This window comes from Oncorhynchus clarkii, chromosome 10, assembly GCF_045791955.1.
Source record: "Oncorhynchus clarkii lewisi isolate Uvic-CL-2024 chromosome 10, UVic_Ocla_1.0, whole genome shotgun sequence".
Lineage (NCBI taxonomy): Eukaryota > Metazoa > Chordata > Actinopteri > Salmoniformes > Salmonidae > Oncorhynchus > Oncorhynchus clarkii.
In genome coordinates this window covers 39,207,753-39,235,218 of record NC_092156.1, presented here as the reverse complement: position 1 = coordinate 39,235,218, position 27,466 = coordinate 39,207,753, and the positions used below count along the sequence as shown (strand labels likewise).

General features: G+C 42.0%; 2 protein-coding genes across 4 annotated transcripts in view; both read left to right on the top strand.

Moving 5' to 3' along the window:
• The first annotated feature begins 739 nt into the window (after nt 1-739).
• LOC139419549 (CUE domain-containing protein 1-like) lies at nt 740-17,316 on the top strand. The gene is made up of 11 exons (XM_071169518.1): nt 740-977; nt 8,229-8,975; nt 10,469-10,605; nt 11,175-11,337; nt 11,648-11,900; nt 12,170-12,241; nt 12,482-12,571; nt 12,944-13,037; nt 13,922-13,983; nt 14,152-14,221; nt 14,341-17,316. Coding segments are annotated over exons 2-11 (1,260 nt in total). The 5' UTR covers nt 740-977; nt 8,229-8,657; the 3' UTR covers nt 14,342-17,316.
• Nucleotides 17,317-25,905: 8,589 nt separating this feature from the next.
• The window catches only part of LOC139418448 (kinase suppressor of Ras 1-like), a 49,257-nt gene continuing 47,696 nt past the window's right edge, over nt 25,906-27,466 (top strand). For all 3 annotated transcript variants that reach the window (XM_071167877.1, XM_071167875.1, XM_071167876.1), the window contains exon 1: nt 25,906-26,327. In XM_071167877.1, coding sequence (XP_071023978.1) covers nt 26,118-26,327 — 210 coding nt within the window. In that variant the 5' untranslated portion in view covers nt 25,906-26,117. The remainder of the gene's footprint in view (nt 26,328-27,466) is intronic.

Below are 27,466 nucleotides of genomic sequence, written 5' to 3'. Positions count from 1 at the left end.
ATTTAAAATGGTAAAATATTTGAAGAGATAAAGGAGATTAGTCTTAAATATTGCATATTGTTTTCATTTAGAAAATATCTACAGTATTTGGTTAGTATATTCAGTAGACTGACATGTAGGCCAACATTCTGCAGTGTTGCAGTATTATGCTATCTCAGCTAACCATAAACAGCTAAAATTAAATTAGGGTTTTATTGCTGTAAATGTTCTTGATATTTATCTGAGAGCCTGTCATAGCTTACCCAACCAAAAACCCAATTTCATTCAAGTGTGACCATTCTTAGAGGCTCAGTTTAAATTGAAGTGTGAGTACCCCAAATGAAAAACAAGCGTGGGAAGAAGGAAGCAGGTGTTTTTTGTTTTGAGCCTTTTGTCTGTCTCCTCTCCAAAAGAGAATGAATACAACTATTTTGTAGTGAATCTATTATGAATTAACACCAGTTAACAACCTATAACAGCAAAAATATGGCGATTACAATTTTGCTATGCTTCTGATTTTTTATTTATTTTTATACATAAAATCAAATAGGACGTAGATTGCATAATTGCTGTTTTCCCCTATCCAAACATACTTACAAAAGTGTGATAAATAAGACCCTGCCCACTGATAAAAGTATCTTTGTTGCCCTTATGTGCAATTCTCATATTTCTCCGCTAGGCTCCTCTCTTGCGCCATCTGTCTGAAGCCCAAATACATGGTCAAGCAAGGCTATCCGCGCCCAACTGTATTTGCGTGATAGCTTGACGGTCGTAGAGAGGTGGTAAGAGGGAGACGACACCGGTCACGGTGTGGACCATCAGTCAATGGATGACAGCCCAGCATTCGGTCGCAACCGCAACTTGCGCCAAGAGAAAACACCACTTTTGGTCAACGTTTACCCTCGGGTAAACCAAGCATTGTTTTTTAATGTTGATAATAGGAACGGGGTGGCTAACGTCATTTTTCTAGCTTCAGATGTTCGTCCGCTCTTCACCTGGTAAGGGGGTTTACATTTCACACATCAAATATGTAGCTTACAAACCCGGTCTAGCTACATTTCAATTGCGCAAACGTTCAAATGTGTCGCTTTATGTTTTAAATACGAATACGCTATTCAATGTTAGGTATCTTATAGATAGCAAGCAGCAACAATCAAACCTGTAAAAAAAAAATACTATCCGTCAACTCGTCAGCTAGCTAGAAGATAGCCTGTCTGGTAAGGCGGGGGGATGAGAAGTCGCGTACTTCACTGGTCCACGGCACTAATTACTTGCTATCGGGGATACTTGACGTCGTCCCATTGAAGTTGGAATTTAAGAGGGTTAAGGTCAGGGTATGGACATCCCAAGGATTCTATATAGTACTAACCGTGTTTCACTAGCCATATAGCTGGGTGCACCACCAGCAGGAGCAATCACGGGGTCTTTGATCTTATGCTGCTGCCTTTGCCCACCGAGGCCCGCAGGGTCTCCTGGCTCAGGTGTCAATGGCCGGGGTTAGCAGATTTGTCATTCCCACCGCCTATTGTATTCTTGTAATACATTGTGTTTCAGAAAGCACTAAATAAATATGTGCCTTTTATAATTTTCCCAGAGCTATATATTTACAGTATGGCTCTGGACACAAGATCACACCATGCCAGCGTAGACCCATTATTCTGTCAATTCTCACATAGAAACTATTAGGGATCAATGAAAGAAAGATGTGTTTGTTAGGGCCAGGATGATATCACAATATTCATTAGTTTTATTTAACCAGGCAAGTCAGTTAAGAACAAATTGTTCTGCCCCTAGTTCAGGGGCAGAACAACATTTTTATTTTTTTCCTTGTCAGCTGGGAGATTTGAACTTGCAACCTTTCAGGTACTAGTCCAATGTTCTAACCACTAGGCTACCCTGCCACCCTAACTGCATGCCACTGAACCTTGAGAGTAGAGGTCTACCGATTATGATTTTTCAACGCTGATACCGATTATCGGAGGGCCAAAAAAATCCCATACCGATTAATCGGCCAATTAAAAAATATATATATATATATATTATAATAATAATAATAATAATAATAATAATAATAATCATTATATATATATATTTATTAAAAAAAATAAAAAATAAAAAAAATGTATTTGTAATAATGACAATTTCAACAATACTGAACAAACACTTATTTTAACTTAATATAATACATCAATAAAATCTATTTAGCCTCAAATAAATAATGAAACATGTTCAATTTGATTTAAATAATGCAAAAACAAAGTGTTGGAGAAGAAAGTAAAAGTGCAATATGTGCCATGTAAGAAATCTAACGTTTAAGTTCCTTACTCAGAATATGAGAACATATGAAAGCTGGTGGTTCCTTTTAACATGAGTCTTCAATATTCCCAGGTAAGAAGTTTTAGGTTGTAGTTATTATAGTAATTATAGGACTATTTCTCTCTATACCATTTGTATTTCATATACCTTTGACTATTGGATGTTCTTATAGGCACTTTAGTATTGCCAGTGTAACAGTATAGCTTCCATCCCTCTCCTCGCCGCTACCTGGGCTCGAAACAGGAACACATCGACAACAGCCACCCTCGAAGCAGCGTTACCCATGCACAGCAAAGGGAACAACTACTCCAAGTCTCAGAGCGAGTGACGTTTGAAACGCTATTAGCGCTCACCCCGCTAACTAGCTAGCCATTTCACATCATTACACCAGTCTAATCTTGGAAGTTGATAGGCTTGAAGTCATAAACTGCGCAATGCTTGAAGCATTGCGAAGAGCTGCTGGCAAAACGCACTAAAGTGCTGTTTGAATGAATGCTTACGAGCCTGCTGGTGCCTACCATCGCTCAGTCAGACTGCTCTATCACATCATAGACTTAATTATAACATAATAACACACAGAAATACGACCCTTAGGTCATTAATATGGTCGAATCCGGAAACTATCATTTCAAAAACAAAACTTTTATTATTTCAGTGAAATACGGAACTGTTCCGTATTTTATCTAACAGGTGGCATCCCTAAGTCTAAATATTGCTGTTACATTGCACAACCTTCAATGTTATGTCATCATTACGTAAAATTCTGGCAAATTAGTCCGCAATGAGCCAGGCGGCCCAAACTGTTGTATATACCCTCACTCTGCGTGCAATGAACACAAGAGAAGTGACTCAAATTCACCTGGTTAATATTGCCTGCTACCCTGGATTTCTTTTAGCTAAATATGCAGGTTTAAAAATATATACTTCTGTGTATTGATTTTAAGAAAGGCATTGATGTTTATGGTTAGGTACACATTGGAGCAACGCCGGTCCTTTTTCGCGAATGCGCACCGCATCGATTATATGCAACGCAGGACACTCTAGATAAACTAGTAATATCATCAACCATGTGTAGTTATAACTAGTGATTATGATTGATTGAATGGTTGGTTGGAGTTGGCTAACATGGTTGCTGGCAATGGTGGTGAACAATTCATTAAAATGATCAGCCACCTGTGCTCTGTCAAAGGTTACAGTACCATTGATGTTCAGTCCAATGCTGTTTGACTGTGTTTGGCTTGTTGCAAGTGCTTAGATCCTTGAGAGTAGAACCCAGTAGAATCACTCCAGAGTTAAGAAAGCCACAATATGCAGTACATATATTTGAAGGATCTCATTAAAGTAACTCTGGTCTGGAGGACTATACAGAGCCGCTACCAAAATTGGTTTGCCCTTAGGTAAAATATATATCTAGCCAAACTGCTTCCATGCGATCATGGTTTAAATCAGTTCTCATGTCATAACTAATGTCCGCTCTGACATAGATGTACACATCCCATTCTCTCTGATTTTTGTCCTTTCGGGTAATTAGGAAGTTTTCTCTTTCTGGCGAGCAAGCAAATCTCATCTATTTTTTGGCAGTAGACTGCATACATTAAGATGTAGACCAGTGATCACCAACCTTTTCTGATTCAAGATCACTTCCCTAGTCAAAAACCACTTGAGATCTACTGCTCAGATATTTTTTTTAAACATTTTTTTACACACATACAACCTCACACAGTTTTGTAGGAATGAAGTTTGGGCAGTAGGTCTAATACATTATCACAGCATATTGGCTATATGATTGGCCTGCCAATATTGTTAATTAGACCATATTATATTTCAAAACTCAAGCTTTGATAACAAAATACATTAGTTGGTTTAGCACTTGTGAGGCACTGTGGAGCATGACTTGAAATAATTTGCTCTTTTATTTTACTGGACTGATGGAACCTGCATCTGATGGTCAACGAGGTCAAATCACGACATCAGTGATCTTCAGGTGGAAGAGTCGAAGCTCTAGAAAGATGCCAGAGTTTCCGACTTGGAATTCCGAGTTGGATGACCGTTCCCAACTGCCTCTCACGGTCCCTGCTTTCTCCTTCCTTTCCTCCGGTGAGACTGACCAGAGAGAGGGGACACCGTCTTCCACCTGATGGCGAAACTCGAGTCGCACCGCATCTGCCTCATGCACAAATTCATGTTGTTCCTATGACCAGAGAAAGTTAAATATTCCTTAATATTAAAATCGACACGACGAGATGCTAATAATAATAAAACGCAGGGCTGTTGATACTTGGCTACTCATTCATCATGGAAGCTCTGTAGCCACAGTGATTTGAGCTATCCGAATGGACAGAGCAGTAGGTGCACTCGATTTAGTCACAGATTTGCCGGTCCGGCGGGCAGGCGTAGGTTGTCTTATGGGAACACTTTTCTACCCGGTGAGCAGGACTTTTGAATCAAGTGCACTTACCGGCAACAGCTCAACACGATTTTAAAGAAGGAGCGCAAGCCTTTATCGTTTGTTGGCTTTTCTATAGAAATATTTGGTGATCGACCGGTTGGCGACCACTGATGTAGACAATGCAGACTTCTGTGGGCGAGGGGCTTGACTCTGGATGATGTTGTCATCTAGAGTCACACGTATTTATTTTCCAACCTATAGCACACAATATTTTACAAACAGCAGGTTTTTAGAGGACCAGTGTTTTAATTTTTGCCATGAAAAAAATATTAGGATACTGGTATCGTCACAGCACTAATATTCATCAAATGTTCAGCACCAATTGGTAGATAAAAAAAAATACTGATCATGTATATTATTTAGGGTAAGGAAAATATATATGAATAATAAAAAATAAAAAATAGTTTGGAAAGTATTTACACACTAAATACAGTGAGCTCCAAAAGTATTGGGACAGTGACACGTTGTTGTTGTTTTTGTCTCTGTACTCCAGCACTTTGGATTTGAAATCATACAATGACTATGAGGTTAAAGTGCAGGGTATTTTCATCCATATCGTGTGAAATGTTTAGAAATTACAGCACTTTTTGCGTATAGTCCCCTAGGACCAAAAGTATTGGGACAAATTCACTTAAATGCATCCAACAAGTTTGTTGTCACAAGCTTGATGTAATCATTGCGTGCTAGGAATATGGGACCAAACACTAAACTTTTGACTACTTTAATACACATGCTGTTTGTTTTGGTTATGTTTCAGATTTTTTTGTGCCCAATAATGTATTGTGTCCTTTTGGAGTCACTTTTATTGTAAATAACAATAGAATATGTTTCTAAACACTTCTCCATTTAATGTGGATGCTACCATGATTACAGATAATCCAGAATTAATTGTGAATAAAATGAGTGAGAAAGTTAGACGCACAAATATCATACCCCGAAGACATGCTCACATCTCACCACTACAATAACAAGGCAGGTTAGCATTTTTATAATGTTTTGTACACTATATTGGTGAATAAAAATACAGTGGTTTGATTAATCTAAAAAATTGCCATATTCAATTGTAACCCATGAAATATTGGAAGGTGAGTAAAGTGTACAGTAGTTGTTTAACAGTATTCCTATGAATCTGTCCTAATAATCCTCACTAATCATGGAACTGTGAACTGTGCTAGGCTTGGGCGATATACTGTTTATACCGTATACTGGGCTATTTTGATATACAGACGGTATGATTTTCAATAAGTGCCTTCAGAAAGTATTCATACTCCTTGACTTATTCCACATTGTGTTGTGTTACAGCCTGAATTTAAAATGTTATTTTCTCAACCATCTACACACAAGGCACGATAAAAACAAAGACATTTTTGCAAATGTATTATACAGTTATTTAATGTACATAATATTCACACACATGAGTCAATACTTTGTAGAAGCACCTTTTGGCAGCGATTACAGCTGTGAGTCTTTCTGGGTACATCTCTAAGAGCTTTCTACACCTGGATTGTGTAACGATTCGAATGGAAGGGGGAGCATCATAGTCCTAATGAGCTATTCACTGCCGGAGAGGAGGCCATACTGCCAACAAAGTATACCATGTAGCCTACACTGTCAATGATACCTTACCTCAGGAGGAGGATTTTGAGGTTCCTGTAAGAGATCCCCTCTTTTCATATTGATTGGCTAAATCCAAAACATCTAGACTAGGCCTAGCTAGCCAAAGATAATATTTGTGTGTAGGCCCACCTATTGTTGTGTGTAGGCCCACCTACCCACATGTTGTCCATTGTGTCTGTCTTTCATCACAGAGATTTATCAAACAGTCCTTTGTCTTCTACCGGTAGGCCTTATCTGTAATCAGCTCAGGGCCTAAACCAGCAGGCATTAGTTATGGGTGATGTAAGCAAGCCCTATGCTGCATGTAATTCACAAGAGCAAAGCAGTCCTCCCCTGGCTCCCATATCGGTAAGCAGCTACAGTAGCCTACATGAGGACAAAGAGCTGTGGTGGATTGTGGTGCTAAATATAGCTGTGCGCTAGGTTCAGATTAGTGTTGAATAGTGAAAAGTGAGGAATCGGTGTGTGGGAATTTCATTCAGCCAGCTCTGAGATGATTGATTTGACACCAAGGGCCTATTTTATCCCAGATAAGTATCTGGAAGAAGAGCTTGACCAATGATTCTGCTTGTGAATCTGTTGCTGCTAGTCAACCCTGTCTTTCAGTCAGTTCAGCCTAACATAAATTATGCTGAATGGAAAGTAGGAATGTAAAGATAGTATGTGTGTATGTTCAGTGTCTGCCTCTGCTGAACTGTGGCACTTCTCTGTATCAGAACATAGAAAAGTTTTTTTGAGCAGAAACTTTTAGAACTGTTAGCAGGCCAGTGCAGAGCAGTGTGTCCTTGGTGCAGCACTGTGATTCACAGGTTCACGTCCCACTGCCCTATTTCATTCTGAGTGCTCCATTATGTTTTCAAATGACCTCCCCTGTCAGGGCAGTACGATCTAGAACAGGGTTATGGGACAATCTGCCTGCTCTCCTTGTGCTCTAATGCAGCAGCGGTGTCCCAGGTTCAGTTCCACCACCTGGTCCAAGTCTCAGACCCTACTAGCATCTAAACAACTTGATCCAGTGCCTCTGTTAACTCTTATTATCCCTAATCTGACACTGTCTAATGCCTACTGACTGACTGTGATGAGGTCCTGCTGGGCTAGGCTGGCTTCATAGTCACACCTCCTGGCCCAGGTCTCTGGGAAACAAACTACCGCATGGCGGTGTGGAGTGTTGACTCAGTGGCAGCCTGATTAATTCAGCTCCTGTAACCTACTTAGGCGGTGCATGTATCGGCCCTCTGGGTCACGATGCAGTTGGCAGCGGGTGGTGCCTCTGCCCTTCCCTGGCACTGGCTGACTCTATTCTGGTGCCTGGGTACACAAGCGTTGCCTTGGGAATGCAGACGCCTAGGGTGTCGAGGTCGGGAAAGTAATGCATTCAGACAGCGCCTGAGAGGGACCCAGCTGATTGGAGAAAAAAATATGGAGAAATTGAAATATGATGACATTGTTTGAGCACTATGAATTTGGAAACTACACACTCGACATGGTTTAATGTGCCAATAAATTAGCACAATCTACGTATTCGTTTTTTCTCATTGCCGCCGTCTTGGAGCTAGTATTGGGATCATGTATACTGTGCTAATGCCGACACAAAAATATCTAAATAAAGTAACAGAGCATTGTACAATACGGCAAACTTAGCAAATGAGGCATTCGTGATAAGAACATGGGGGCTGCCATCTTTATGCTTCTTCGCCATTGTAACGCCGACCTTCTTTCTGTGTGTGTGTGTGTCTTCAAAAAATGTGTAGCCTTTTTATAACCTCCTTGGACACACTATTGCTCGAGTGGAACTTCTCCATTTGCACCGCTGCTCATTGTGTTGATGCCTGCCTGCTTCATTCTGTTCCTGTTCCCGACACTGCAGGTGCTGAAGGGATGTGTGGGTTGGAAGTGTTAGGACACATCTAGTCTCTGCTCAGAGAGAACACATCTAGTCCACCTCTGCTCAGAGAGAACACATCTAGTCCACCTCTGCTCAGAGAGAACATAGCACTGTGTCTTCCACACACTGCCTGCCTGGGGAGGCCAGCCACCACATCCTCAGAGCATTGGATGCAGCTGGGTCAAAACCAGAGGAGAAGAGAGAATGGCTTTCTGTGGTGCTGTGATGATAAGAGGATAACGGGGCCAAGCACTGAGGGCCCTGAGGTGGACAGACACAGTTGAAGCAGCAGGCCAGGGTTGAGCCAGGCAGGCAGTGGGCACCCACCGTCCAGGGCCAGGAGCCATCATTTCTCGGGTGGTGTGGCCGGCGCGGAGGAGGGGCGCCGTGCGGAGGCTGGAGGCACTCTGGATGATGACCAGCCTGTTCCGCCGCCGCAACAGTGGTAACCATGGTGATGTGGCGTCACACAGCGACAGCCCAGTCCCAGCTGAACTCAACAACGGTAATCCCAGTAGGGGTGGGCGAACGGTGCGGCGTCTGGAGTTCAACCAGGCTATGGAGGACTTCAGTACTATGTTCCCCAGCATGGAGCAGGAGGTGATAGAGTGTGTGCTGCGGGCCAACCACGGAGCCGTGGACTCCACTATCGACCAGCTGCTCCAGATGAGCCTGGAAGGACACGGCTCTGATGACGGCTCCGACTCAGAGAACAGCATCCCCCCTGAGGTACGTCTGCATGGGGGCAGGGGCGCTGGTATGAGAACTTGTGAGTAGCCCAGATAAAACTAAATAAACACAACCTAAGACAGTCTGAGACCATAGCATATCATGAAATGTATGTCAAGGTTGTCAGCTACTTTTTCACCCAATAGTAGTTATTCATTCACACACCTTATTTCCCTGTGTTTTGCCTCTTCAAACCAGATGGTTTTTCTTGGGGAGGGAAAAGTATTTTTAATGTTGCTCTTAATATGCTTTTGTTGTGGGTGACATGCATTTCTCTGGAGGGCATGTGATTATGCACTGCTGTTGTGGATAGAAAGCTTTGATAAACTGCCTAAAGCGATCTTCAAAAGCTTGACAAGAGCTAGAGGTGCACGCTTTGTGGTCTCTCGTGCAATGGGGTGACTGTTGTGGACAGCCAAGACCAGCCATTCCTTTGGAACTCCCTTGGTGCTGATACATAAACTATTGCTGAGTAGTAACAAGATTGTATCAAGAGCAATATTGGACTGGCAAGCTGTTCACTTTGTATTTGATTAAATTACTGCAGGTCTCTCAGTTTCAGCCATATTGAGTGTTTTTATTAGCCTTTGTCCACTCTGGCTGTATTCCACCATGCACCACACAGGTTATGAACTGTTTATTTCCCCCAATCATTCTGAAAGACTTGAGGGAGAAAGAGAAGATTAAGAGCTGCACTTAAAAATGACACTGAATGTACAAAACATTAAGAATGCTTCCTAATATTGACTTGCACCTCCCATTTTGCCCTCAGAACAGCCTCAATTTGTCATGGCATGGACTCTCCAAGGTGTCGAAAGTGTTCCACAGGGATGCTGGCCCATGTTGACTCCAATTCTTCCCATTGTTGTGTTAAGTTGGCTGGATGTCCTTTGGGTGGTGGACCATTCTTGATACACACGGGAAACTGTTGAGCGTGAAAAACCCAGCAGCGTTGCAGTTCTTGACACTCAAACCGGTGCGCCTGGCACCTAAACACCCCATTCAAAGGCACTTCAATATTTTGTCTTGCCCGTTCATGCTCTGATTGGCACACATACACAATCCATGTCTCAATTGTCTCAAGGCTTAAAAATCCTTCTTTAACCTGTCTCCTCCCCTCCATCTACACTGACTGAAGTGGATTGAACAAGTGACATTAATAAGGGATCATAGCTTTCACCTGGCCAGTCTCAGTCTATTCTACCTAACATGCTAGGCTGTTTTAAAAGTAAAGTTAATTTCAATCAACCATTTATTAAATACAGGATTAAAGAGTGCTGCTGGTCTAGTTGAATTAAACAGCTCAATACCAAGCGCTCACAATGCCTCTAATTTAGGGCAGAGAGGCTGTGCTGTATTGCCAATGAGTAGTTATAATACAGATTCATAATACATTTAATCTGCTCTTTGAAGTGTCCACATGTGCCATCTGATGGGATTTTCAAGACCTTTTAGAACATTCTCAATGGTTCCCCTGACCTCTGACCCTGTAGATCCTGGAGCGGACGTTGGAGCCGGACAGCTCTGACGAGGAGCCCCCGCCGGTCTACTCTCCGCCCTCCTATGACATGCACATCTACGACAGGAAGTACCCAGATCAGGTCCTGCCCACAGCATCACCACCACCCAGGCAAGAGAAGAAGGGGAGGGAGGGAGGGAGGGAGGTAGGGAGAGAGGACTCAGGGCTGTCTGTGTGGCTCTGACCTCATTTCATCACTTAAAGGAGAATGATAGATGGCTGGGATAGTGTGAATGAATGAATGCATTTTCTCTTATACCATCATTTACATGAGTGATGAGATGCATATATTCTTCGTTGTTGCTTTCTCAATATCTAATACATGATATGGCTGCTCAGCGATTCATGTTGTGAGTGCTTTGAATGCCAAGAGGTTCGTGATACATTGAATGCTCCACCTGCTGTCTAATGAATGCTACTGCATTAGCTATGAAGTCCATGTTCTGTACTGTGCCCTAACTTGAGTAGATCTGTAGACATAATGCTAGTGACACTTTTGTTAGATGTAGACAATCTTATGTGTGCCAAGGAGGGAACCTGTGAGAAGAAATAAGAGAAACAGACAGGTTTATGCTAGACCGATCCTTTGAAGATGACCAAAACACGTCATTATTGATATGTACTCTTATAGAACATAGCATTGATGGGACTAACAATATCCTTTCCCATCTCTGTGCCAGCTTTGATGCCAGTCAATCCCGTCCCTGCCAGGCCCCTCCTGGTACACACCCTCCTGCCAGTCAAAGGCAGATTGGAAGTTACAGGAACTGGAACCCACCGTTACTAGGCAACCTCCCTGATGATTTCCTCCGGATCCTGCCTCAGCAGCTGGACAGTCTGCCAGTAGGTAGATTTATGGGTCAGCCCCTAATGGACCATTAACCCACACTCCCATCACTTACAGACCACTGCCTGACGCTCTGCTCTCATGGCCAACTGGCTGGATAATTACCAGCCTTTGCAACAGACTGCACATGAAGAAAAATACAGTTAAACTATTTATACAGATTCAATTCCCTGGTACACCCCCCCCTCCCAATTTTTGAAAAATAATTTTACAATTCATGGTGCAATTTTATTAAAAGCTGAAGCATTTCCACATAGGACTTGGACACGTCTAACATTGTTCACTCTGGTCCCTCCCTTCCTGCAGCGCTCTCACAGCAGCCTAACGCCGACTAGTCTGACCCAGCCCTCCTGCTCTTCCTCCCTGTTGTCCATGACGCAGCAGGTTGAGCCTGGGGCTGGGGCGGCGGCCAGGGCAGGCCAGGTTGGCATGGAGACGGACCAGGAGAGAAAGCTGAAGCAGTACTTGGAGGATGAGCGCATAGCCCTCTTCCTGCAGAACGAGGAGTTTATGAGGGAGCTGCAGCGCAACCGCGAGTTCCTCATCGCCCTTGAGAGAGGTGTGCATACACATACAAACGTTTACATTTTTTTCATCATTTGCAAAGGTCTTATACACTACTTAGTGATGATATCACTATGCTTTCATCCCCAGCAATCAAGCTATGAAGAGTCAGTAAAAGAAGGTCTCTGTCATGGCAGTGCTTTTCTCCTCATTCCCTCCACCTCTTCTCTAGTAGTGCATGAAGGAGAGCTTGTCAGCTCCTGCTACATGCCTCCATGCTTTTAACTCCATTGATGCTGAGACATCGGCTCCCTCTGTTTTTAGATCGGCTGCAGTATGAGTCAAAGGCATCCAAGTCCCATCATTCACCAGCTTTCATGGGGACGTCCACTCCAGGTAGATATCATTCATCTGCACTCCATAGCATTTAGCTCCATTCTCGTTCTGGCTCAGTCTGAAACTGTCCAGGTTTCTTCATGCGGTGAAACGCCTTATTTTCAAGCAACACAGAGAAAGTGTGACTTGTTGTGCATCTCAGTTGTTGTGTGTGTCTCTGTGTGCATCCCTGTGTGTCTTTCTCTTGTGCTCGCATGCCTCTGTGCGTGGTCTATTTCACGCTGCTTGTCTGTGTTCTAGGAGATAATTGTGCCTCAGGCTCTGGGGAGGCCTGCACCAATGTTACAGATGACGCCTTGTTCCGTGACAAACTCAAGCACATGGGCAAATGTAAGAACACTCAATCTGTCGCTCTCTGGGCCATAACCAAATCATTTTCTCAATGTGTGTGTCTCTATCATTTCAAAATTCAAAATGTAATTAGAACTTTCCATATTGGGCATGTCCAGTTAGCATGACGTGCTTCTAGCAGTACGTGGAAATGTAAATGATGGATGCTGAAGGACATGACCCTTTCACAGTCTGTGCTCCAGAAAGCTATAGGAAAACCAACTTTCCTACTGTCTCTGCACTTGAATGAGATGTTAATAAGATGTTTTTTTAAATATATAATGATGTATTCATGGACATATGCTTTTTCAAATCTGAACAATCATATTCAATTAAAAAAAACTTTATATTTGATCATGTAATCCTCCACAGCTACGCGAAAGAAGCTTTTTGAAATCGCTAGAGCTTTCTCTGAAAACACCCGAAGAAGAAAAACAAAAAGGAGGGCCCTCATGAAACATCATTCGTATCCTTCCACTTCACCAGTGGTCCCTGCCACCACCCATCGATTCCCCCTCCTTTCCCTAGTCTCGAGAACTCGACCCTAGGCAATAGTGACTAGGGTCTGGTTTCAATTACGGACTCTTTTGGCATAGAGGAACTACCTCACTATACTATCCTCTTGAATAAAATACTAAATAGTAGCAAGTAAGTCAAAGATCAGAGGTTATTTTTAATGAGTGCATTTTGCAAGTGGCTAGTTTGCATCAACAACCTTCATTAAATCCCTTGCAAAGGTTTTGCCTGCAAACTTTGGTTTCAAATCGTGACGTTCTGGCATGTCTGCATTGTGATTTGTTGAGAGGACCCACCCCAGACATTTTTTCCCCCCTTATTGAAGTTGCCAAAAGAGTAGGTCATTGAAACCAGACCCTGGCCTAGGGTCGGGTTTACAAGACGATCCTCTCTCTGGCAGGCCTCCATGCTCAGGAGTCATTGTCCAATGGATCTTTTGTCCTTGCCAGAAGTGACAGTGCGGTTCAAATGAACTGAACAGATGTGCTTGCATTGTACAGATGTAATTAACTATCCCTCAGAGACTTCTTTGCATGTTGATGAGTGGCTGTAATATCTGCCTTTGTTTCTATTGTTGATGTCATTTGGTTTGAGTTCCAGGGAAAGTCCCATTTACTATCCAGTTGGCGGGTCAAATGCTGGGCTTCATCATATTTACATTTGAGTAATTTAGCAGATGCTCTTATCCAGAGCGACTTACAGTAGTGAGTGCATACATTTTCATACCGTTAGGGCTGTGCTGAATTAGGAGGTCCTTTCATGGCATTGACTCTGAACTTGCATTCATAGTATTGTGTATAAACGTCTGCCTCTCTCCTTAACATCCTCTACCAGACTGGGTAATGCTGCCTCCACTGCCAACCTCTTGGAAGATGAAGAAGCTGGACACCTGAGTGGTACATTTATCCATGTTGTTTTAATATCATTCTAATCAAGAAAAGTAATTGAATCGTATGAGGCATGATTGTTCGATTGTTTCATTTAGGCCTAGTCCAACTGTAAACAGGGAGGTGAATTTAGTCCGCATGCTAATTTGTATGAACCTAACTCATGTGTCTGTACAGAGGAGGACAGCATGCTCAAGAGACCAGGCCCTCAGGAAGAGGAGGTGCCCCAACAGGAAGTGTTATCATGGTGAGAGAGCAGTAACACTGCACACAAAAAACATACTAATTACTATACCTTGAAAACTAGACATTTTTCATCTTTTGGATTTCCTCATCTAACCATTATCTTAACTATTTCTTTGACAGAGTTGTCATATAGTTTTGTCTGTGACAATGGAAGAACAATATGGCTCACACTACCCTCTCCTTGACCTGAACCAGCCTGTCCCAAGTCCCTTGGAATATTACTACCTTCAGATGAAATTTCCCAGTTATTAAGTCGTAAGTCCTGTTTTAGAAGTCAGAGCAATTCTTCCTACCAATGAGATTTCATCTAGCGCGATGAGCTAGCTAATGATAAAGTTAGCTAGCTTGCTTAACTTTGACAATATGGTAAACTAGCTATTATCCACATTGATAAGTTTGACAGCGTCAAACATTCATTTGCTTTATCATCTTATGGTTGATGAAAGGTCAGTGATGAAACGTCACAACTCTTAAATTGGTAATCCTCTCTGACTTTCACTCTTGGAATTCCAACATGGGAGGGTTGTTCAAGTGCTTATTTCCCAGTCGGAACATCGTATTTCCCACTTGAGTAGCATTTAAAGGCAGCATATTGCTCTTTTGATTTCATGTTTCAGAAATCATCAACTAGCTAGTTAGGCACTTTTTAAAATATTTAAGTTATATGTCAAATGTATTGTTATTGATGGTGATACAGTAAAGGCACAATGAAAGCTGGAGTTGTAATTCTGATAGGACTCAGGACCCTAGTGCATTTTACTCTCATATGAATGGATTTGAACATGTCTAGCCCCGGAACATTCAAACAGTCCATTTCTGGCCCAATGTGAGTTTCTCTGTGTGAAACACCGAATCTTCTAGTTTATGCTTCCCCCAATGCAATTATATTCTCCCAATCTGAGACTATACTCTCTACCAAGTTGTCTGCCTTAAGGTTCAACAACAAGGTCCAGATAGGAACATTTCTCCCATTGATCTAATGGTACAGTTGAAGTCGAAAGTTTACATACATTTAGGTTGGAGTCATTTAAAACAATTTTTCAACTACTCCACAAATTTCTTGTTAACAAATTATAGTATTGGCAAGTCGGTTAGGACATCTACTTTGTGCATGACACAAGTAATTTTTCCAACAGTTGTTTACAGAGAGATTATTTCACTTATAATTCACTGTATCACAATTCCAGTGGGTCAGAAGTTTACATACACTAAGTTGACTGTGCATTTAAACAGCTTGGAAAATTCCAGAAAATTATGTCATGGCTTTAGAAGCTTCTGATAGGCTAATTGACATCATTTGAGTCCATTGGAGGTGTGGATGTATTTCAAGGCCTACCTTCAAACCCGGTGCCTCTTTGCTTGACATCAGGTGTAAATCAAAATAAATCAGCCAAGACCTCAGAAAAACAATTGTAGAACTCCATAAATCTGGTTCATTCTTGGGAGCAATTTCCAAACGCCTGAAGATACCACGTTCATCTGTACAAACAATAGTACGCAAGTATAAACACCATGGGACCACGCAGCCGTCATACCGCTCAGGGTGGAGATGCGTTCTGTCTTCTAGAGATGAACGTACTTTGGTGCGAAAAGTGCAAATCAATCCCAGAACAACAGCAAAGGACCTTGTGAAGATGCTGGAGGAAATTGGTACAAAAGTATTTATATCCACAGTAAAAACTAATCCTATATCGACATAACCTGAAAGGCCTCTCAGCAAGGAAAAAGCCACCGCTCCAAAACCGCTATTAAAAAAGCCAGACTACGGTTTGCAACTGCACATGGGGACAAAAATCATACTTTTTGGAGAAATGTCCTCTGGTCTGATGAAACAAAAATAGAATTGTTTGGCCATAATGACCATTGTTATGTTTGGAGGAAAAAATGGGGAGGCTTGCAAGCCGAAGAACACCATCCCAACCGTGAAGCAGGGGGGGTGGCAGCATCATGTTGTGGGGGTGTTTTGCTGCAGGAGGGACTGTTGCACTTCACAAAATGGATGGCATCATGAGGAAGATATATGTGGATATATTGAAGCAACATCTCAAGACATCAGTCAGGAAGTTAAAGCTTGGTCGCAAATGGGTCTTCCAAATGGACAGTCATCCTGAGCATACTTCCAAAGTTATGGCTGAAGGACAACAAAGTGAAGGTATTGGAGTGGCAATCACAAAGCCCTGACCTCAATCCTATAAAAGATATGTGGGCAGAACTGAAAAAGTGTGTGCGAGCAAGGAGGCCTCCAAACCTGACTCAGTTACACCAGCTCTGTCAGAAGGAATGGGCCAAAATTCACCCAAGTTATTGTGGGAAGCTTGTGGAAGGCTACCTGAAACGTTTGACCCAAGTTAAACAATTGAAAGGCAATGCTACCAAATACTAATTGAGTGTATGTAAACTTCTGACCCACTGGGAATGTGATGAAATAAATAAAAGCTGAAATAAATCATTATCTCTACTATTATTCTGACATGTTATGTTCTTAAAATAAAGTGGTGATCCTAACTGACTTAAGACAGGGAATGTTTACGAGGATTAAATGTCAGGATTTGTGAAAAACTGAGTTGAAATGTATTTGGCTAAGGTGTATGTAAACTTCCAACTTCAACTGTATATTCCCAGAGATGACTAATGTAGGGGAATACTGTTTCCAGTGTAACCAGCGAGCCCTGGTTTGAATCCGAATCTGGACCTTCAGTGTAACAGTATCCATGGGTTTTCACCTTTAGCATGCCTATGCCTATTTAGTAAGTTTAGAAAATAATACATTTACTGTTTCTCATGTACATTATTAGAAACACTATGAATTTCCTTCTTCTGTTTGTGGCCCCTACATCTTTTTTTGCTTACAGAAGAGCAGTTAGACCTTCAATTGTGAGTTGAGGCTTAACTGTCACGGTTAACTCTACTTGCAATTTTCATATTCTACCATTTTCATTCTTAATGAATTGTCTTTTTCAACCACATGTGTTCTTGCTGGTGAATATCACTGCTATGTCTCTCAGAGTATACCTCTTTGCACCTCAGAACTTTTACTCAAGTGGTATGTTTTTGTTATTTAAAGAAAAAGAAATTATGTTTATTATTTGAAGATAACCGTTTTACTCCTGTGTTGCTTGTAGCTACTTGGGAAAGGAAGCTCGAGACTATCACAATGATCCAATGGCTTTAAATGAGACCAGTAAGACTTGATAGAAGTTTTTATATTTTGTCTTCCATATTTTTTTTTTGACAATACCAGTACTTCCTGATATTGCTCACGCTGGTTTAGACTTGTATTTATCTGCATCGCATTAAGTGCATTTAGAAATTAGTCAGACCCCTTGACTTTTTTCCACGTTGTTACGTTGTAGCCTAAAGATCTAAAAGATCTAAAATTGATCAAATTGTTTTTTTCACCTCATCAATCTACACACAATAACCCATAATGACAAAGCAAAAACAGTTATTTACATTTTTTTCCCGCAAATGTATACAAAATTAAAAATGGAAATATGACAAGTATTCAGACCCTTTACTCAGTACTTGAAGCACATTTTGCAGCGATTACAGCCTCGAGTTTAATTGGGTATGACGCTACGAGCTTGACACACCTGTATTTGGGGAGTTTCTCCCATTCTTCTCTGCAGATCTGCTCAAGTTCTGTCAGGTTGGATGGGGAGTGTCACTGCACAGCTTTTTCAGGTCTCTCCAGAGATGTTCGATAGGATTCAAGTCTGGGCTCTGGCTGGGCCACACAAGGACGTTCAGAGACTTGTCCCGAATCCACTCCTGCGTTGTCTTTGCTGTGTGCTTAGGGTCATTGTCCTGTTGGAAGGTGAACCTTTTTCCCCAGTCTGAGGTCCTGAGCACTCTGGAGCAGGTTTTCATCAAGGATCTCTCTGTACTTTGCTCCGTTCATCTTTCCCTCTACCCTGACTGGTCTCCCAGTCCCTGCCTCTGAAAACATCTCCAAAGCATGATGCTGCCACCACCGTGCTTCCCCATAGGGATGTTGCCAGGTTTCCTCCAGACGTGATGCTTGGCATTCAGGCCAGAGTTCAATCTTGGTTTCATCAGACCAGAAAATCTTGTTTCTCATGGTCTGAGAGTCCTTTAGGTGCCTTTTGGCAAACTCCAAGTTGGCTGTCATGCAGTTGTGGAAAAAGTACCCAACTGTCATACTTGAGTAAAAGTACAGATACCGTAATAGAATATGACTCAAGTAGAAGTCAGTCACCCAGTAAAATTCGACTTGAGTAAAAGTCTCAAAGTATTTGGTTTAAAATATACTTACAGTGGGGCAAAAAAGTATTTAGTCAGCCACCAATTGTGCAAGTTCTCCCACTTAAAAAGATGAGAGAGGCCTGTAATTTTCATCATAGGTACACTTCAACTATGACAGACAAAATGAGCGGGAAAAAATCCAGAAAATCACATTGTAGGATTTTTAATGAATTTATTTGCAAATTATGGTGGAAAATAAGTATTTGGTCAATAACAAAAGTTTATCTCAATACTTTGCCAACAAAGGGTATATAACAATGACATAGGTCAAACGTTTTCTGTAAGTCTTCACAAGGTTTTCACACACTGTTGCTGGTATTTTGGCCCATTCCTCCATGCAGATCTCCTCTAGAGCAGTGATGTTTTGGGGCTGTTGCTGGGCAACACGGACTTTCAACTCCCAAAGATTTTCTATGGGGTTGAGATCTGGAGACTGGCTAGGCCACTCCAGGACCTTGAAATGCTTCTTACGAAGCCACTCCTTCGTTGCCTGGGCAGTGTGTTTGGGATCAATGTCATGCTGAAAGACCCAGCCACGTTTCATCTTCAATGCCCTTGCTGATGGAAGGAGTTTTTCACTCAAAATCTCAAGATACATGGCCCCGTTCATTCTTTCCTTTACACGGATCAGTCGTCCTGGTCCCTTTGCAGAAAAACAGCCCCAAAGCATGATGTTTCCACCCCCATGCTTCACAGTAGGTATGGTGTTCTTTGGATGCAACTCAGCATTCTTTGTCCTCCAAACACGACGAGTTGAGTTTTTACCAAAAAGTTATATTTTGGTTTCATCTGACCATATGACATTCTCCCAATCTTCTTCTGGATCATCCAAATGCTCTCTAGGGAACTTCAGACGGGCCTGGACATGTACTGGCTTAAGCAGGGGGACACGTCTGGCACTGCAGGATTTGAGTGCCTGGCGGCGTAGTGTGTTACTGATGGTAGGCTTTGTTACTTTAGTCCCAGCTCTCTGCAGGTCATTCACTAGGTCCCCCCCCGTGTGGTTCTGGGATTTTTGCTCACTGTTCTTGTAATCATTTTGACCCCACGGGGTGAGATCTTGCGTGGAGCCCCAGATCGAGGGAGATTATCAGTGGTCTTGTATGTCTTCCATTTCCTAATAATTGCTCCCACAGTTGATTTCTTCAAACCAAGCTGCTTACCTATTGCAGATTCATTCTTCCCAGCCTGGTGCAGGTCTACAATTTTGTTTCTGGTGTTCTTTGACAGCTCTTTGGTCTTGGCCATAGTGGAGTTTGGAGTGTGACTGTTTGAGGTTGTGGACAGGTGTCTTTTATACTGATAACAAGTTCAAACAGGTGCCATTAATACAGGTAACGAGTGGAGGACAGAGGAACCTCTTAAAGAAGAAGTTACAGGTCTGTGAGAGCCAGAAATCTTGCTTGTTTGTAGGTGACCAAATACTTATTTTCCACCATAATTTGCAAATAAATTCATATTTTTCTCATTTTGTCTGTGATGAAAATTACAGGCCTCTCTCGTCTTTAAGTGGGAGAACTTGCACAATTGGTGGCTGACTAAATACTTTTTTGCCCCACTGTAAGTTTATTTTTTTATATTTTACCTTTATTTAACCAGGCAAGTCAGTTAAGAACAAATTTTTATTTTCAATGACGGCCTGGGAACAGTGGGTTAACTGCCTTTTCAGGGGCAGAACGACAGATTTGTACCTTGTCAGCTCGGGGATTTGAACTTGCAACCTTCCGGCTACCAGCCCAATGCTCTAACCACTAGGCTACCCTGCCACCCCAAGTAATCAAAAGAACAAGTATAAATAATTCCAAGTTCCTTATATTAAGCAAACCAGATGGCACCGTTTTCTTGGATGGAATATGAATGACATTCTTCCAATATGCTGTGATAGGTCCCATGTTGCTCAGTTGGTGGAGCATGGTAGTTAGTCTTGTCCCATCGCTGCAACTCTTGTATGGACTCGGGAGTGGCGAAGGTCGAGAGCCATGCGTACTCCGAAACACGACCCCGCCAAGCCGCTGATTCTTGACATACTGCTTGCTTAACCCGTAAGCCAGCCGTACCAATGTTTCTAAGGAAACACTGTACAACTGGCGACTGAAGTCAGCTTGCAGGCTCCCATAAAGGCCTGATTGGTGGAGTGCTGCAGAGATGGTGGTCCTTCTGGAAGGTTCTCCCATCTTCACAGAGGAACTCTGGAGCTCTGTCAGTGTCCATCGGGTTCTTGGTTACCTCCCTGACCAAGGCCCTTCTCCCGCGATTGCTCAGTTTAGCCGGGCGGCTAGCTCTAGTAAGAGTCTTGGTGGTTCCAAACTTCTTCCATTTAAGAATAATGGAGGCCACTGGGTTCTTAGGGATCTTCGATGCTGCGTACATTTTTTTAGTGTCCTTCCCCAGATCTGTGCCTCGACACAATCCTGTATCTGAGCTCTACGGACAATTCCTTCAACCTCATGGCTTGGTTTTTGCACTGACATACACTGTCAACTGTGGGCATTATATAGACAGGTGTGTGCCTTTGCAAATCATGTTCAATCAATTGAATTTACCACAGGTGGACTCAGTCAAGTTGAACAGACATCTGAAGGATGATCAATGGAAACAGGATGCACCTGAGCTCAATTTTGAATCTCATAGCAAAGGGTCTGAATACTTATGTAAATAAGGTATTTCTTTGTTCTTTTTTTATATATATATATATATAAATTAACAAACATAAAAATAACAGTTTTTGCTTTGTCATTATGGGGTATTGTGTGTAGATTGAGTTTTTGTATTTAATCACTTTTAGAATAAGGATGTAACGTAAGAAATTCTGGAAAAAGTGAAGGTCTGAATACTCTCTGAATGCACTGTATGTAGCTAGATATGTATAAATTGAAATGGTTTAAACAATTTATGATCTTGGGGATGTCGCTACCATAAACTATGTAGATATGCCGTAGGTAGCAAGAAAATAATCAATGCTCAGGGAATCTTACTCAGCCGCAATTTTCTTGTTGTGTTTCACCCTCTTCTCTGCTATTTACCCCAACTGATTAAACACAGCTGAAAATATTCTGATATGTTCTGATATTCTATGTGTTCCATAGCCTAGTATGGTATAGTCCTTGTGGGTGGATTTTTTTTGGACCAATTTATAATTGGTTTTGTTATTGCATTCTCTAGCTATACAAGAGAGAAAATATACAACTCTGTTGGCCTTTTTTGGAATACAATTCAGTACAAATGGCAAGACTTTTCAATGTTTTAGCAAATGCAATTTAGATGACAATGTCTTCTTATCAGACCACAAACCTAATTATCACCATGTCTAGCTGTAGCTTCCCTCTACTTTAACAAAAGTGAACTTATAAAGTCTAGATTACTTGGCAACTCTTTATAGATTGTGTTACACTGAAATATGATATGTTCTAGCTATACCACAACTAGAGGGTTACGTGTTCTTATGTAAGCCAGGATTTCATTTCAGTCTGAGCATTTTTTTTATTTGGATTTGCGTGATTGTTTAATTATTCTATTGTCCTGTGTGTTGGTCAGGGGGCACCTGCGACTTGGCATAATGATATTTTCTTCCATGTTACCGTAGCTCCCTCCAAAGGATTGTGTGTTACATGAATGTACAGTATAGAGCCAATGTTGATTAAAACATGAACCATTTAGAGTGCACGTATTTGGGCTTGTTATCCTGAATGACTCACCATCAAACCAATCAGAAGACAAAATGTATTTAATGCTAATTTGTGATTCTTATTGTACGCATTATACTGTATTCCTCTATTTTCCTATTTGAAAAAGCATATATGCTGGAAACTTATCAGCCAATTACATTACAATTCATGTTATCAAATGCAGGTTGAAGAAAAAATGGATGTTAATGCTTTTTATGACTTGTACAATTGATTTGTATCTGTGAGAGACATGCTGGTGTAGATCTAGAGAAATGATCTAATCTAGTATTGTAGAATCTCTTTACTTCTCAACCTAATTCAAAAATAGGAAAATATACACTTCTGTCTTTTGCATTTTCAAGATAACTTTCATAAACAAATATTTTCTTATACTGCTTTTGTTTGCTACGTGAATAATACAGTTGTGTTATACCCCGTGTTCTTGGTCTTTTTCTGTGTGACAGATGTTAAATCAACATAGAACTATAGTAGGGCATGTTATATCTGATGTATGTTGTATGTGCCAGTGTGTGCTCCCATGCTCTGTAGTTTAAAGACGTGTTCCCAGAATATAACATTGTGAGCGGACATTCTTTCCCTTCCCTCTATTGTCTCTGTTTCCTGTTGCTCCTCATTAAGTGTGAATGAAGGATCTGCCAGAGTTGCCTCATGCCTAAGTATCTAGATGCCTAATTTAAAGGAAGTGACATCAACACTGACTGAGAACTGCCACTGATTTTTTTGCAGGTTTACTTCTAAGTGCTCTATTTGAGTCTGCATTTACCATAGATATCCTATTACATTTCTAGGATGAATTAGTATTCTAATTCCTAAAAATATGGTGTTTACCATTTTAAATATGGTATGTCAGACATATCACTTTTATTTCTGTTTTATGTAAATACCTGTGCTTTCATGCTTGGTACAAAGTAATTACACAGGTTATTTCTCTGGATTAAGCCTAATGTAAACTGTTGCCATTTTATTCAGTTTCTCATGTCCAATGCATCTCCTGACTTGACAAGGACTATTTGTGATAGTAATCAATGCTGCTCAGTAAAATTATTCAATCTCACTGCCTCTACTTTTTCAACTAAGTTAAAGGCCCAGTGCAGAAGATGTGATTTTTCTGTGTTTTATATATATTACCACACAGACGTTGGAACAATATTGTGAAAATTATCATAATGCCCTTTTAGTGTACTAGCTATTTGAAATGACCACCTGAAATTTCTGCCTGTTTTGGTGGGATGGAGTGTTGGCCTGCCTGGTGACATCACCAGAGGGTAAATTAGATAATAAACCAATAAGAGATAGTTCCAAACCGCTCTTCCAATAACAGCTAGATTTCTGATTTCCCCTCCCCACTCAGACCACCCCCAGACTGTCCTAGCAAAATTATTCCTTGAGAAAATGCTCTTTGCTACGAAGCTATTTTGGTTTATTTTTTTACAATTTCCATTTAAAACAATCACAGTAAAGTACTTAAATGTTACATAAATAATTTAATATTGAGATCAACACGGCTGCATTGGATCTTTAATGGTTTTGGAGTTTGCCCACTGAGCTCTAACGACAAACCTACTTTGCCCAGTAGATGGTGCTCTACACAAAGTATTTAGCTTCATCGCATCTGCATCCCATGTGCAGTTTTTCCTCATTGCATTTCTTCTGATAGTACTGTATGACACATCAGTGTTTTTTCTCTTTTGTTATCATGCTAATCTCTACCATATTACCCCCAGTATCTTGATTGTCCTTGCTCTTCTGTTTTGTAGTTCTATTCTTTATTCCTCCCTTGCCGTCAGTCTTTCTTTGTCTCTGCATGGCCTCCCGCGGTAGTCATTGCCACCCCTGTCCTGAAGGGGGCTCCAGCCTGTATGTGTTGTAGTGGCAACTGGGCAAGCAGGGCTGGCTATGGCTGAGTGACATGCATGTTGGTGTGATTAAGCCTGTCAGACCTTTATGCTGCTAATTGCATGGCAACTGCAGATGGAGCTTTAATCTACTAAGCCTGACTGTCCACCCTGCTCCTCAGATCATGCCTGGTTCTGGTGTCCCCCTCCCTGTCCGAGGTTGGGATTGGGATGTTTAATGTCCCTTTTTACATATGCGGTGTGTCTAAACTAGACATGTGAACCTCACACTCAAGACTTTACAATTTAGATTGTACAACAGGCAGGCTGTGTTGTTATGGATCAGCAGGCTGTGTTGTTATGGAGCAGCAGTCCCAGTGTCTGTGGCCCTTCCTGGGCTCATCCTCTCTCCTCAGACCTGCAGGGTTGGCTCAGGAGATCCCCGTCACAAAAGGACACGCAATCAGATTGAATCTGATGCAACGCTGCCTGGGAGGCTTGCCCCTACGCTAAGATGCAGCAGCCTGGCTGGCCAATGGGGCTGCAGTACAAACCGCCTAAAAGGCCGCCAGGCCGAGTGGGCTGGCAAAGGATGTGTGTGTCTACCCTCAGCTCAGCAAGTCATGTCAACAAGCTGACAAGTGCCTCCTTTCCTCACTCGTCCTATTGCTTTCAGACCAAATTGTCAGCTTTTCTGTAAATGAGGCCTTGCTGAATTTGGGGAAATTCTACCTTTGAGAAATTGCTTTGCTTACCTTGATGCTCTCTGTGCCTTACCCTTGGCAAGAATGTAACAAGCTCAGTCCAATACACAAAAAAAAGAAGAGCACGTTTCTGGAAACGAGACCTACTCTTTGAGTGTGTAGGTGATGTAAAAGGTGGCAGAGTCTCCGGAGTCTAAGCCAGGACACACGTTGATGTCAGTGTGTGTCTCTAGTCAGCATTGGTATGTGGGGCTGAGAAAGCAAGAGGAGAGCGGTCACATACCCTGAAGGTGACAGTGGGACCTTATAGGGGATTACCTTGTAATCTGCATTTAGGATGAGTGCCTACTAAAATAGCTTATTTTGTGCTCTGATCTCTCTCGATGTAGTGTCTAAGTGTGTGGAGTCATAAGCCAGCACCCACATGTGCTTATCCAGGACAGGGTTCACTCATAAGTGCTTACATTCACCAGACTCGCAGCTCAAATCTTGCCTTTGTGATCCTATCACCCTCCCACTCTCATACATGTGCAGTTTTGTTCCTCTCAGAGTTAACATTATGGGGAAACCCTGCACCCTGGTCATTTCATTTAAGGTGGGATGTGGGCAGTGTGTTTAAGGAAAGCAAGGCATTGTTTATAGTCCTGTGTCAGAAATAAGAGAGGAGAGGAGTGGGAGAGTGATGTAGATGGAGAATTCCAGGGACACATCACATGTGCTTACAGATCCAGAGTGAACATTGCTGGCCCTCACACTGATTCACTCCACAATGTGATTGGGTCTAATTCTGCACATTATAGCATGTCAAGTAGCAAGTGTCAAGTTCACAGGTTGTGGAGTATTATTGTGCTAATATGACTGGGTAGTATACTGCAGTAGATCTCAGCATCATCGCTTCTTGTTCTATGGAGCGATATACTTCAGCTCAAGGTGTGTGTGGTGAGGATAATTTGTTGGCAAGACTTTATAAGAAAATATTTTTATTGGTCCTCTCAAACAGGCTAGAGAACCAGCGACGTTTAGTCAGGACAATATGCCCAAACTGAGACACGTATTTATTAAGCCCCAAATCAGCGGATGCCCAGCCATATTAAAATACTTCATTTCCCGAACTGCAACGGGTCCGTGATGTCTCCAACAGCTGACAGACGATAAAAGCCTAGGCGAGAGCTTTCTGCAGGGGGAGAGAGTCTCTCGGCAAGGACAATACACAACCCGAACACTGTTGGACTTTGGATTGCTTTGGACCAGGATATTGATATCGAACATTTTTATTTCTATATCCGAATTTGGCGCCTTTTCTGCTCAATTTTGGGACATTTTGTTGAGTTCCATAACATTGCGTAGCTGGTGCATGTGCATTTTAAAGTGCATCTACCCCCTAAAGCCGTGCCCAATGCCGAGGAATGGATAGTGTGTCTGATAAATTTGGAAAGATGGTCGAGAGTGATGAGCAGTCGGAGAGGGATAGTGGCGGTGGCGCAGCGATGGCCGCGCTACACCAATGCGAACTCATCCAGAACATGATTGAAATCTCCATCTCCAGTTTACAGGGGCTCCGGACCAAATGCGCCGCGTCCAATGACCTCACACAGCAAGAGATACGTACTTTAGAGGTAATTAACTCTTGAAAACGCATAAATACGGCGGTCCAAACTGCGGAGTTCTACGTATGTCTGCCTGGGCTGCATTTCTTTGGTGGCTAAGATAGGCGCTCCATCAATTTCCTCATGTTTTGCACAATACACTGCAGTTGTTTGCTGTATTGCGCGATGCTATACATGATTATTTAAAGAATAGGCCTACATTTAAACATGCACGGTGACTTCCCACATTGTCTACTATTGATATAGCTATAAATGGACATTGTCACTGACGTTAATCTGGTTACTGTGACCTCTTTCTCGAGGTGAAATATTTGTCTGGAAACCCCGGAATTTTTGCAGCAATGTATTGCGTGTTGATGGAACGGGCAAATTCCTCACATTTTAATTCTGTTCTTGTTCACGATTCCGCATTTCTGCATCAGACAAGCCAAGTTTGGGGACAAAACGAAATGCAACATGAAATAGCAGAGCATTTATCGGCAATGGTAAATGCTCCTCATGCCAATAATCTTGATCATTTCCCTGAGTATATTTCTGAGCCAATTAAGGCCAATATGTTTTTTTACTGCGTTCCCTGCACCTGGCTGTGTGAACAAAATAATTTCAGTCGTGTCTGGGATGAGTTGAGTAGCGTGTGCAAACAGTTCTGAGGAACCAGTGTTTAAATTGCGCAACGGGTGATGGCCTACATATCGGCTCCAGTCTTTAGGCCCATAATATGGTAGTGTTTAGTAGGAAAATATTATATCAAAGTAATAAAATAATACGGAAAATGTAGCCTATTATAGAGCAATCACATACTCATGGGCATATACACTGCGTGTACAGAACATTAGGAACACCTTCCTAATATTGAGTTGCACCCCATTTTGCCCTCAGAACAGCCTCAATTCGTCTGGACATGGGTTAAAAGCGTTTCACAAGAATGCTAGACAATGTTGACTCATGCTTCCCACGGTTGTCAAGGTGTGTGGATGTCCTTTGGCTGGTGGACCATTCTTGATACACCGAGAACTGTTTAGCGTCAAAAAAAACGGCAGCGTTGCCATTCTTGACACACTCAAACCGGTGCAAATGACACGTACTACCATACCCCGTTCAAAGGCACTTTTGTCTTGCCAGTTCACCCGCTGAATGGCGCACACATA